The sequence below is a fragment of the Geotrypetes seraphini genome, chromosome 10 (genome assembly GCF_902459505.1).
Source record: "Geotrypetes seraphini chromosome 10, aGeoSer1.1, whole genome shotgun sequence".
In the NCBI taxonomy this organism is placed as follows: domain Eukaryota; kingdom Metazoa; phylum Chordata; class Amphibia; order Gymnophiona; family Dermophiidae; genus Geotrypetes; species Geotrypetes seraphini.
Genome location: NC_047093.1, coordinates 146,046,825 through 146,060,315, shown reverse-complemented (window position 1 = coordinate 146,060,315; position 13,491 = coordinate 146,046,825). Strand labels below are relative to the sequence as shown.

The following is a 13,491-nucleotide window of genomic DNA, read 5'->3' as shown; positions in this document are numbered from 1 at the left end:
GGCCTCAAGACAACCTGCTCCCTAGAAAACTCCAAGAAGGGAGCCCTACAAGAGAAAACCTGTAACTCAGAAACACGCCTAGCGGAAGAAATGTTCTCCAAAAAGACCGTCTTCAGAGTAAGGTCCTTCAAAGAGCAGCCGCTCAACGGTTCGAAGGGCGGGTGCATCAGAATAGAGAGAACCAGACTGAGATTCCAAGAGGGAACAGAGGGCCGCACGGGAGGCCTGAGCAACTTGGCCGCCCGCAAAAAGCGAATCACATCAGGAATGGCTGTCAAACGCTGACCTGTCACAAACCCCCGAAAGGCTGACAAGGCCACAAGCTGAACCCGGCGAGAAGCCGAAGCTAGGCCTCTATCCAGGCCATCTTGCAAGAACTCTAGGATGTTAGGCACAGAAATGCGGAGAGACCACTCCCCGCACCTGGCACCACCCCTCAAAGAAGTGCCAAATCCACACAGAAGCCTGAGAGGTAGAAAGCCTCCAGGACCCCAAGAGTGTAGAAATCACCCTATCTGAATACCCCTTCTTACCAAGGCGACCCCTTTCAAAAGCCAAGCCGTAAGACAGAAGGGAGACGGGTCGAACATGGGAATGGGACCCTGCGTCAGAAGGTCGTCCAAGGGAGGCAGAGGAAGAGGATCCGCCACCAGAGTGTCACCAGATCTGCGTATCACAGATGTCGAGGCCAATCTGGAGCCACCAGAACCAGATGGCGAACAATGCGGAGAAGAACTCTGCCCACTAATGGCCACAGAGGGAACATGCACAACAGCCCCTCTGTTGGCCATGGTTGAACCAGAGCATCCAGACTCTCGGCCAGTCCATCCCTGCGACGACTGAAGAAGCGGAACACCTCGGCATTGCCACTCGTGGCCATCAGGTCCATCAGGGACTGACCCCCAAGCCTGCACTATCAACTGAAAAGCCACGGGGCTGAGACACCACTCTCTGGGATCTAAGATGTGACTGAGGAAGTTCGCCTGAACATTCTCCACCCCGGCCATGTGAGAGGCCGAGAGGTCCAGAAGGCGTGACTCCGCCCCAAAGCATGAGCCGAGCCGCCTCCTCCGCCACCTGAACGCTCTTGGTGCCTCAACGATTGACATAAGCCACTGCTGTGGCATTGTCAGACAGGACTCTGACCGACTTGCCCATCAAGAGGGAGCGGAAGGCTAACAGCGCCAGAGGACGGCTCTGGTCTCCAACACGTTGATCGACCAGGACGCCTCCTCCATGGACCAGGTGCCCTGAGCTGAGTGACCTAGACCACAGGTGTCAAAGTCGGTCCTCGAGGGCCAGAATCCAGTCGGGTTTTCAGGATTTCCCCAATGAATCTGCATGAGATCTATTTGCATGCACTGTTTTCAATGCATATTCATTGGAGAAATCCAGAAAACCCAACTGGATTCCGGCCCTCGAGGAGGGACTTTGACACCCCTGACCTAGACACTGAGCCCCTCCAACCGAGGAGACTGGCATTCGTGAGAAGCATCGTCCACTGCGATAGATCCAGACTCATCCTCTGGACCAGATGAGAGGTCTGGAGCCACCAACGAAGACTGCAGCGCGCCAAGCCTCACAGAGGGACAGGGACCTCCAAACTGTGCTCTGGGGTGACCATCTACGGAGCAGAGCATACTGAAGAGACACATGTGGGCCCATGCCCACCTCACAACAGCCAGGAACGCTGCCATCGACCCCAAGACTTGGAGGAAATCCTGTGCCCGAAGACACCAGGACGCCAAAAGAAGGCGAATCTGAGATTGCAATTTGCTTATCCGGGCCTCTGGAAGGAAGACCTTCCCCAAGGAGGTGTCGAACAGAACCCCAAGGTACTCCAGATGCTGAGCGGGGACCAACCGACTCTTGGAAAGGTTGACCACCCAGCCCAGTGACCGGAGAAACTCAACCACCCGAGCCGTACCTCGGGTGCTCTCCTGCAACGACTTCGCCCGAATCAACCAGTCATCCCAATAGGGGTGCACCAGAATGCCCTCCGACTGCAATGCCGCCGTGACGACCACCATCAACTTGGTGAACGTCCGGGGAGTCGTGGCCAGGCCCAAGGGAAGCACACAGAACTGATAGTGCAGACCCAAGATCGCAAAGCAAAGAAAGAGCTGAGGAGAGGTCCGAATGGAAACAGGCAAGTAGGCCTCTGCCAGAGCGAGAGAAGTCAGGAACTCCCCCGGCTGAAGCGCCAGAAGGACAGACTGCAGTGTGTCCATGCGAATAAAAGGGAATTCTGAGAGTCCTGTTGACCTCGGTTTAAACCAAGGATGGGCCGAAAGGTCCCCTCCCTTTAGGGCCCCACAAAGGAAATGGCGTACCAGCCGAGACCGAACTCCTGAAGGGACACTGGACAACTGCTTTGAGATCTAGCAAGCGCTGAAGGGTCTGGCGAAAGGCTAGGTTCTCCCATGCCACCTGACATGGAGAGGCTAGATATGATCCGGCAGAGAGCGGGCAAAATTCAAGTACATAACCGTCCCGCACCACCACCAGGACCCACTGATCGTACGTGATCTTGGCCCACTTGGGAAACAAGTTGCGAAGCCGGGCACCCACGGGAACCAAAGGGGGTGCCGGCAAAGAGCCAACGCGCAGGACGGGCAGCAGGGGAACCGGGGGGAACTCCCAGCCCCCCGACGGGCCCCCTGAAAGGACTGCATGCGCTAAGCCAACCGACCCTGGGGAAAAACCGGAAGCCTGGAAAGAAGCAGTCCCATGCCCCAGGCGAAACTTGCGAAATTCCCGCAGACGCCCCCGGGCAATGCCAACACGAGACGCCGGGCGGGCACGGTCCTCAGGCAGACGGGGCACCTCAGAGTCCGTCAGAGTCTGAACCACCGGATCTAAGTCCTCTCCAAACAAAAACAACCCCCGAAAGGGAAATTTTAGGAAGTTCAGTTCTGGACGCGGCAACCGCCGACCAAGCGCGAAGCCACAAGGTACAGCGTGCGGCCACCAAAAGTCCCAGACTTAGCCGCACCAAGTCACAAAGAACAACCGAGAGGAACGAGGCAGTCATCTCAATCTTCACCACCTCCTGATCCACTAAGGACTAGTCATCAGACTCACGATCCAGGACACGCTCAGACCACCGAAACACGGTGAGAGCCACCAGCCCCACACAAATAGTCGCCTGGACCCCCAAGGCAGAGACATCAAAATTATACTTAAGAAGTGTCTCTAAAGTACGCTCCTCAGAGACCCTAAGAGCAGAACCGTCCATAACAGGCACGGTATGCCGCTTAGTAAGTGCCGAGACCACCGCGTCCCCCATTGGCGAAATTAAGGTAGTCCTATCCCCCTCCGGGATGGGATACCCATGAGCCAAGGCGCACACCAAACAAAACGGCGCCCGTAGGCCACTGCGCCAGCACAAAATCCCAAAAATCCTGACGCACAGGAAAAGAACGGGAAACAGGACAGGCCCCCTGAAGCAGAGGGGCCCCCATACTCGGGGTCTCCGGTGGCGCAACTTCAAAAATGCAGCACCAAGGAGACCTGCTACATCAGGTCTAAAAACTCATCCCTCTGAATAAAAAGCGCACCACGGACGCATCTGCTCTGGAAGACAGGAAACCCGCCGCCCCGCTACCAGCGGGCGTCCCCTCTAGAGGATCCTGGAAGCCCGCCAAAGCGGCCAGGTCCTCAATCATGCCAACACGCTCCTCCGACCACCAATTTGCAATCCAAGCCCCCCCGCGGGCGCTTAGATGAGGGAGGAGGAAGAGGGGACGCCAAACGAAAAGAGGGAGGCAAAGTCATAGGGGGTGCGGAGGGAAACCACCCCCGAAACCCCCAAAGTGCACGTGGGACCCCCAATTGTCTGCACAAAGAAATTAAATTGGGGGAAAAAAACCCTGGGGGTCCCCAGGGACTCCCTGCCCCAGCAGGGGTCCTTGCTGAAACCTGCCCCTGTTTTTCCAATACAGGGGGAAGGTCACCTGAGGTTGCAGATAAAATGGAGGGGCCAGACAGAGAAAATGGCGAAGTTCCCGCCAAAAAAGCTCCCTCCATGGCCTGTAGCGGCTGAGAAGCCTGAACAGTCCCAGCCGCTAAAACAGGCAAGTCGGCATCAGCTGTCAAAAAATCAGTTGAGAGGGAATCCTTCGGGGAATCCCTCCGTGGGCGGTTGGGGAAGACCGGGCTTCCCCACTGCTCCCAGCCGACTCACGAGGCACCATGGGCGGGGAGCTCTGGGCGCCTGCAGCCGCTGCCGAAGGAGCTCCACCACCTCACCGGCCCAAACTACCGAGTTCAGTCCGGCCGCGAGTGCCTCGTGGTTGGACCGAATTGTGTCCCACTCCCCCGGAGAAGGGCACAATTGCTCCATAAGCGACCTAGCTAGAAACAAAGTGCCAGTTAGATGAAAAAATACTGTAAAAAACAGCAAACTGACAGGGAAGCAACCCTGCAGACCGGCACTACCTCAGGATTTATTATTTTTTTTTACAGAACAGACTCCACAGGCTCTCGAAGCAATATGCCTTGCTTGATTTAGGGGGCAAGGCTTACTGCTGAGGCTCCTCTAAAAAACTGTGGGGAGGTGGAGGAAGTGGGGGGAGGGACCCCGCTCGAGACCCGCCAGGTTTGACACCCCTGAGGTCAGACGGACCCCCAAACAGGGCTCGCCCAAGCTCCGTCTGGCCAAAAACAGGGACTAGAAACCCCCTAAACAAATTCCAACAGCCCTACCAAGGGAGATGGGTACAGATCACTCAACACCTGCTGGAGACTGAAAGAAGACTGATGTAAATAGAGAAGGGAGTATATTATATACTGTCCCACAGTTTTGTTTTCAGTCTCCACCTGCTGGTCATGATTGGATATATACCCATTCGTAAAGATTAACCTCTACTGGTCTGGAGAGTGCTAAAGAATATCCTGTATTTGAGGGACAAACTAGTTACAAAAACCTAAAGTGGAAAGTAGGAAAAGGAAAAGCTAAAAGCAGCAAACGAGCAGGACAAGCTAAGGGATATGCTGGGTGTACAAGCTTTTCTAGGAAGAGTTTTAAGAGCAACACATTTTATGGTTTGTTTGTTTTTTGTTTTATATTTCTCTGCTGTTGGATGTTTTGTTGTTTTATGTATTTGTGTTTAATTATATTTGGTGTAAATTGCCTGGAGTGTTCTGGGCAGCTACATCATATACATACACATTAGACATGTATATAGTATGACACGATGGTTTAGGTCAGGGGTGTCCAACCTTTTGGCTTCCCTGGGCCGCATTGGCCGAAAAAAAATTTTCTGAGGCTGCGCAAACGCTGCAGCAAGACAGAGGAGGGAGCTGGCAAGACGGTAAACACCCAGGGGCAGCAGAGGAAAACACTGCATCGTCCTCGACCGGGGCCACACAAAATACTTCACGGGGCCGCAGGTTGGACACTCCTGGTTTAGGTCATGGGGTTACCTTGGTGCTGGCCTCTACTCCTTTTTTGTTGAACACTAGCAGTTTGCCATGCTCTTCCCATGAGTCTTTGGGGCACAGCTGGCCTCTATTGGTTCCTGAGGACCCTGGTTCTGTCTCAGAAACTAATTTGCTCTTCTTTGATTTTTGGGCTTTGGCTGCCATTTCCTGCAGCTCCTTCAATTTCTGGGCTGTCTCGTTTTCAGAGTCCAACCCTTCTTTTTCATCCTCTTGTACTTTTGACTTCTTCTTGTCAGGCTCCTGCTGGTTATTACTGGTTGTGCTAAAGTAGTCCCGGAGTGTTTTCTTTGGGGAGGAGGTGCGAGGGTTGGCTGTCTTCTTTCGAGGTGCTGAAGGCTTCCCATTGGACCCAGAGAAGGCGAGAGTGTATTGGTACTGGCCATTCACCACACACAGCGTTTCTCCCTCCTTCATGCCTGTGCTGCTCCCTTGTGTCAGGTTCATACCCTCCACAGAGGTGGGATTCACTCCAAGCTGCAAAGAACACATATCAGAACAGAAACTGCAGTGCAAGCTTCACACACGTATACACACACACTGCACAGAGTTAACCTTTCTTCACACATTCACCCCCCTCACTCTCTTAGTAGGCTAGAGCAGTGGTTCCCAACCCTCTCTTGGAGGACCACCAGGCCAGTCAGGTTTTCAGGATAGCCCTAATAAATATGCATGAGAGAGAGCTGCATATAATGGAGGTGCAAATCTGCTCCATGCATATTCATTAGGGCTACCCTGAAAACCCATTTGGCCTGGTGGTCCTCCAGGACAGGGTTGGGAACCAATGGGCTAGAGAATGACATGGTGACGGAAAAAAACTATATGATGGCCTCCTGGCCACTCAAGCAGCCAAACTAGACAACCAAATCGCCAATCTACTGACGGCATCCCTCGACTACAAGACTTTTAGAAAAGAAATAAAGACCATACTCTTCAAGAAAACTCTGAAAAAAGAAATAATACACCAAGTCTCAAACTCCACCTCTCACTAAAGCCAACTACCCCAAACAAATAACCTTACCCATTTCTTACTCTTTTTGAAAATGACCAATTTTTTTTTTTTTTGTAAGTTCTTGTTGTAATACATCTTGGATAATTCTTTTGTAATCCGCCTTGAACTGCAAGGTAATGGCGGAATAGAAATCCCTAATGTAATGTAATGTAATGTTCCCGTCCCCACGGATACCCACGGGAAACAATCCCGTGTCATTTATTAGTGTTTATCTCAGTGTTTCTCAACATGCGGTATGCGTACCCTTAGGGGTGGCACTGGCTGCTGCCGAGGCTACTGTCTGCCCACCCGGGTACTGTCTGAAGCCACTACCGGGGATCCCTCCTTCCTGCCTGCCCCTCCACCAAAACCGACCCAGAGTACTTCCCTCCAATGTCAGAGCTGACATCAGAGGAAAGCTTTCCGGGTCAGTGGGGGGTGTTTCCCAGTTATCATCTCCTGCCTTCAGCGGCACTCATTGCAGAGATGCACAGTGGTTCACACGCTGCACGTAGATGACCTGGAAACCTTCTCTCCGACATCAGAGGGAAGGCTTGGGCAGCCACGTGCAGCATGTGAATCACTGCCTGCATGTTCCTGCAATAAGTGTGCCACTGAAGGCAAAAAGAGCAAGTGTGGCTCGAGCAAGTAAGGGAGAGAGGGGTCATGATCTGGGACCAAGGGAGAAAGGAGGGGGGAAGGAGCACATTAGGACTTGGGAGGGGCATGATTTTGGAACAAAGGCTGGAAGGCAGGGTGGGGGGCACGAACTTGGGACACAGAAGGAAGGGAGGGGGTATGAACATGTGACACATAAGGGAGGGAGGGAGGAAGGGGGCACAAACTTGGGACAGGAGGGAGGGAATAGAAAGGGAGGATTGTTGGGCATGAGTGTGTGAGTGACAGGGAAAGAGATGGTGCACATGGGAAAAGGAAGAAAGGAAAATTGGGAATAGAGAGAGAAAGGAATGAGGTAGAGATGCATGGGGAATAGAAGGATGATAGGGAGAAATGTTGGATATGGTGGTGGAGAGGGAACAGATTGAAGTGGATGCAAGGGGTAGGAATGTTAGACATAGTGATGGAGGGAGAGATGTGGCATTATGCTGGAGAGGGGTGATAGAAGGAGAACTGGGCATGGGGCTAGTGGGCAGTAGTGAAAAATGCTGCACATGATCTTGGGGATGAGAGAGAGAGAAATATTGGATGTGGCAGTACAGGGAGTGGGAGAGATGCCTGGATCTCTCAAGACTGATGGACGGTCAGAGAGAGGGAGACATGTTGCCAATAGGCGTGGAGGAGGGAGGAAGAAAAGTTGGACTCATGGAGGGACAGAGAAAGATGTTGGTTGGGGAAGGGAATGAGGAATGAGGACCGAGGCAGAAAGAAAGAAATATTGGATGCGCAGTCCGAAGGAAGTGCAACCAGTGGCTCATAAAATCACCAGACAAAAAAGGTAGGAAAAATGATTTTATTTTCAATTTAGTGATCAAAATGTGTCAGTTTTGAGAATTTATATATGCTGTCTATATTTTGCACTATATTTGTCTATTTTTCTATAGTTGTTACTGAGGTGACATTGCATATTTTAAAGTCATCTGCCTTGACCACTTTGAAAATAACCCGAATGTAAATGATAATTAACATTTTCTGTGCATACAGTGTGCTTTATGGGGTTTTTTAATTTTGTAGTTACTATTATGTATTAATAAGATTATATTGTGTGTATCCCGAAAAATAGATGGAACAAATTGCATTACAATTAGTAGTAGTATGGGGTAGGATCAGGAGCAGAACCTGGGTGGGGGTACTCGGTTGATATTTGTTAAACTTAGGGGGTACTTGGCTTGAAGAAGTTGAGAAACACTGGTCTATCTCAACCTCAATCCTTCTAAACCAGCATTCTTCAATGCAAAGCTTGAGGGTCAGTGGCTGTGCCCATTTGTATTCTGTTTCTTCCCTCTCTCCTTAAAGGATGACAAGGGGACGGTTTCCCACAGTTTTCCACAGGGACGGGAACAGTGATGAATTCTGTCACCGTGTCATTCTGTACTCAGTACATAAATAACAGCAATGCAAGTTTCATAGAGACACAGCTGCACCCCAGGTCTAGGATAGTTCAGGCAGGAGCACAGTTACCATTGGTCACATATTCTCCCCCAGTGTAAAGTCAGTGTTAGTGCAAGCTTCACAAACCACACACTTCTCCATTACAGAGGAGCTAGAGCAGGGGTCTGAAAGTCCCTCCTTGAGGTTCGCAATCCAGTCGGGTTTTCAGGATTTCCCCAATGAATATGCATGAGATCTATGTGCATGCACTACTTTCAATGCATATTCATTGGGGAAATCCTGAAAACCTGCCTGGATTGCGGCCCTCAAGGAGGGACTTTGAGATCCCTGAGCTAAAGCATGGGTAGGAGCTTACCTAGATTTCCTTGGCTGTCCCACCTCCATCCACGACATTTACAGAAATAGGGCAAAACTTACACTTATTACCACTTCTGTGAATAATTACCTGTGTGACACGCACACTTCTGTTCTCACAATCTGCCAACAGTTCCACTAAAATAGAAAGGAACAGGATATGGGTAATGCTACTGTGACCCTGTGCTGAGTTCTTTACTTCTTGTGTCTTAGTTCAAAGATCTAAGTCTATTGCTGCCACTTTCCAAACTTCATTGATCGGGGTACTGATGAGGAGTGGCGAGGGAATGGGGCTGAGACTTGTATGCTGCTTTATTTGTGGATCCACATTCAAAGCAGTTTACACATTCAGGCAGGGGCTAGAGATGGGGTAATGGCGGGTGGGATGTGATGGCTGTCAGGGGGGTACCTAGCTGCCTGGTGCACTTCCTGTCGGTGATGCGGGTCTGGGGACCCCTGCCCAGGATGACGGGGGGGGGGGGTGCGGTGGGGCAGAGGGACGGGCTCCAGCGTTGGGTCCCCGATAGACAACCAAGTCTCCAACCTATTGACAACAACCCCAGACTACAAGATGTTCAGAAAGGAAATAAAAACTATACTCTTCAAGAAATCCCTTAATAAAGCTTAATACCATGATAAAGCTCTTACCATCCCCTCCCTAACCCCAGATCCTACTTTTCCCTCTCTTGGAAACCTTCTCTGATCTAACGTTGTAACCCTTCTTCCAGAACTCTTTTTGTAATCCGCTTTGAACCGAAAGGTAATGGCGGAATAGAAATCTGCAATGTAATGTAATTCTATCCAGGTCCTTATTTTGTACCCGGGGCAACGGAGGACTAAGTCAGGGTCACAAAAGGAGCAGCGCTGGGATTTGATCCCACAACCTCAGGGTGCTGAGGTAGCGGCTCTGCCACTAGGGCTACCGAGCAGAGAGGATGGTGGGGCTGGAGATGGGGCAAGGGCGGGTGGGATGTGAGGGCTGTCAGGGGGGTACCTTGCTGCCTGGAGCACTTCCTGTCGGTGATGCGGGTCTGGGGATCCCTGCCCAGGATGACGGGGGTGCGGTGGGGCAGAGGGACGGGCTCCAGCGTTGGGTCCCCGGCCAGCAGGCAGAACTCCATGAGGACGAGGAGACTGGGAGCAGCACCCGACGTAACGTCGGCGGTCGGAAGCGTAACCGGCGCGTCACTTCCGGCGAAAGCGTAGGCGAGTGTGGCTCCTGGAGAAGGCGTGGCCGTGGAGGTGGCTTCGCAGACCGTCAAACGCTGACCTTCTGGCGCAGGTGAAAAGCCCAGCAGCGGTCGAGGAGAGACCAAAGCGCACGAAGCCTAAGTCTGTCTTAACTGGGGCTTTTCTTTCAGAAGCTCGTCCGACCCTTTTTTTTTTTTTTAAACCCTGCCGAGCTAACTGCGTTTACCACGTTCTTTGGCAGCGAGTTGCAGTTTAATTTACACGCTCAGTGAAGAAATATTGTTTCCCTTTTGATGTCAATTCACGACGTAGTAGCTTCTTTGTGTACCCCCTAGTCCTTGTAATTCTGGAAAGGGTAAACAAGAGATTCACAACATCTATCCGTTTCACTTATAAACCCTCTGATATAACCCGCTAAAGCCATCTGTTCTCCAAGCTAAAGAGCCCTAGCCACTTTAGCCATCATCCTATCCCCTTCATGTTCGTGCTTTTCTCTGTACAGTACCTCTTCTAATTTCACTATACATTTTTTGAGATTTGCCCATAATATTCAAGGGGTGGTTGTACTGGGAGGCAGTACAAAGGCATTATAACAGTTTCATTTTTGTTTTCCATTTTGTTCCTCATAATTCCTGGTATTGTATTTGTTTTTTTAACCCCCCACTGCACACTGAGCAGAGGGTCTCAATGTATCAGCAACAATGACACCTACATTCTTTTCCTGGTGGGTGATTCCTAACCTTCCATCACATAGTTATAGCTTGGGTTCCTGTTCCCTTCTTGCATCCCTTCTATGGTCCTCTTGTGATTTATCAGCTTGAAATTAGTCTGTTGTCAGCAAATTCTATCACTCATTCTCATTTTTAGATCATTTATAAATATATTAAAAAGCAGCAGTCTCAGCACAGACTCTTGGGGAACCTCATTATTTACCAAAGAAAAGTATATACCTGCCCAGGTCAGTACCAGTGATGAACTTCAGTGCAGAAGAGCCTTGGTGCCACATGAGTGAGGCTCTACTTGTCCCAGCCCCTCTGATGTGTCCTATTAATGAATGGGAAACATCTGAGTGGTGCTCGAAAGCAGTGAAGAGTCAGTACACTCTCATCACCAACTCTATCACTGGCAAATCTTTAGAAAGAGATGGGAGAGGAGAATTTAGATCCTGCTAGCAGCAAAAGACACCAGTGTTGGATATTTTAGGCAATCATTCTCTGAGATCACATTGAAAGGTATCAGAGAACATGAAAAAGATCTGTGAGATCTGTTGATAGTGGACGTTGCTGGGTTCTACAGCCTTCAACCACTTCTTGACGGTGGTAATCAAATAGACTAGACCGATAGAGGGCACAAAGTATTCACTGATACTGTGTAACAGAGAGACACTGCTATCAACCATATATTGAGGCAAAGACTGTGAAGATGTCATACCAGTGTTTCCCAAGTAGTGTGCCAACAAGACCTGATCAGACAGTTTATGGAAGAAAAGTCAAGTTTGCTGATGCTTAGGTCCAACCAGCTTGTGGGCACAGCTCCTAGCACCTCATAAGAATAAGAAACACCTTTATGTAGGCTTAAAATGGAATTATGTATGATTGATTATGCATTGTTTATGAGATCCTTTTTTACCTCTGTATTATTGGATATTGTAATTATTCAAATTTATAATAAAAAAAAAAGAAACACCAACAGTGGCTCTTAAACATGCAGAAGCTCCTTTCTGGCTGAGTACACTTGTAATCATACACTGTTCTCTCCTTCATAGATACAGATGAGCCCTGGCTTGTGGGGATTAACAAGAGCATGTCGGGCCCAAGGTACACATCGCACATAACTTTCAGTGTTTTCTTAGCCTCTTTTGACTGGCAATTTTTCCAGCTAAGTTAGTTTTGCACATTACCATGACAGAGAGACAAGCCTCACTCCTAAGCCTGCGTGCTTTGCAAAGGTCTGCATGCTATACAAGATGTTTGAAAGTATAGGGTGTCATGCATTTAAAAAAGCTGAGAAACACTGACATTGACAAAACATTTTAAAATATTTCTTTGTTCTCACATGCTGGAAGCATAATGTTGCATTAATCAGTGAAACAAACTCCTGATGTAAATACATTTTGAACTGTATTTTTCAGAAAGCAGTCTGTGAAACACATAGAGAAGGAAGTGAAGACTTTTCCAAGGCATTGTAGATGACCGAGATGTGGTGAGGGTGTGAGAAATGGAACTCTGGATTAGAGAATGACACGGGGAAAAAATTTGTCACTGTCTCTGTGAGCTCAGTCCCTATCCCCGTGAGCTCAGTCCCTGTCTCCAGCTCATCCCCACAAACCGTCTGATCCCATCCGCACAAGCCTCGAATAGTTATGATTTTATATTGAACTTTTTATTAAAGTATAAAAAGAAACAATAATCTATACAATTAGTCATTTTATAAACACAAATAATACAGAGCAAGGAACAATAAAAACCCTGCAGAAATTCATTCATGTGCTGACATTGGAAGACCTGAACCATAAGTCTGATAAGTGCTCTTTTGATATTGTAATTTGTCTGGTGTACTCTCTCTATATCTAATTGTGGTATACTCTTCTGCTTTCTAACCTAGACCTCTTTATTCCTCAAATCCCTCCCCCCCCAAAAAAAAGGCTTTTTCTTCCTTTTCTGGCTAACTCTGGTACAAGAGTCTTTCTTGAGCTGCTAATTTTTCTGAACTTTCCTAACTTGGGTTCTAGATAAGCTCCGTAAGGTTTATTTTACATTGCCAAAGTTTGGATAGGTAGCAGATTAAGTCTTGCAGCTGGTTTATTGGGCAGGAACTTGGAATATATACATCTGCTAGCCTCCTCCCCACACATCTTGACAGTAGGCAGGCTCTATTACAGTGTATAGAAAGGTGTTTTAATAGAAAATTACATTGAAGATTGGTTTCATTGCTAACACAGCTCACAGATCTCTGGTTGCCTAGGCCCACCCATCCTCCCCTCAGCCCATCCATCCCTGTGCTTACACTACTTAAATACCTAATTCCCATTTGCTTGGTTCCCTGCTGAATTAAGGACAAATTGATCCACCCACCCCTGGATTATCACCGATAAGAATTTTTCTTGTCTATATATCAGTCACTTTCTATACCATCCAATTAAGATGACCTTTTTTCAGTGCAATCACTGTGGTGCTTTAGTTCCAAGGCGCACCATCTGGACACTTAGGGCTTGCCCCATCTGTCTTCAGCTTTCTAGTATTAAAGAGGAGCTCGGAAATCTTAAGCAGGAATTGAATGCAATCAAAGCAACTTCCATCATTCCACTGAACCATACCAATTTGCCACCACTGCCAAAGAGTAATGCAATCAAGGAATAAATGGATCACAGTAGAGTCAGTCAGACTGTGACACGTGACAGAAATATACACCATCACAATTGCACCTACAGAATTCCTTTGCTC

The 13,491-nt window shown here is 49.1% G+C and overlaps 1 protein-coding gene across 1 annotated transcript in view; it reads right to left on the bottom strand.

Moving 5' to 3' along the window:
• The window catches only part of PNKP (polynucleotide kinase 3'-phosphatase), a 36,368-nt gene extending 26,266 nt beyond the window's left edge, over positions 1 to 10,102 (bottom strand). Inside the window, exons 1-3 of the mRNA XM_033961120.1 lie at positions 9,852 to 10,102; positions 8,949 to 8,995; positions 5,428 to 5,919 (exon numbers count right to left, since the gene is read on the bottom strand). Of these exons, the coding sequence (XP_033817011.1) occupies positions 5,428 to 5,919; positions 8,949 to 8,995; positions 9,852 to 9,978 (666 nt within the window). The 5' untranslated portion in view covers positions 9,979 to 10,102. The remainder of the gene's footprint in view (positions 1 to 5,427; positions 5,920 to 8,948; positions 8,996 to 9,851) is intronic.
• Positions 10,103 to 13,491: the final 3,389 nt, after the last annotated feature.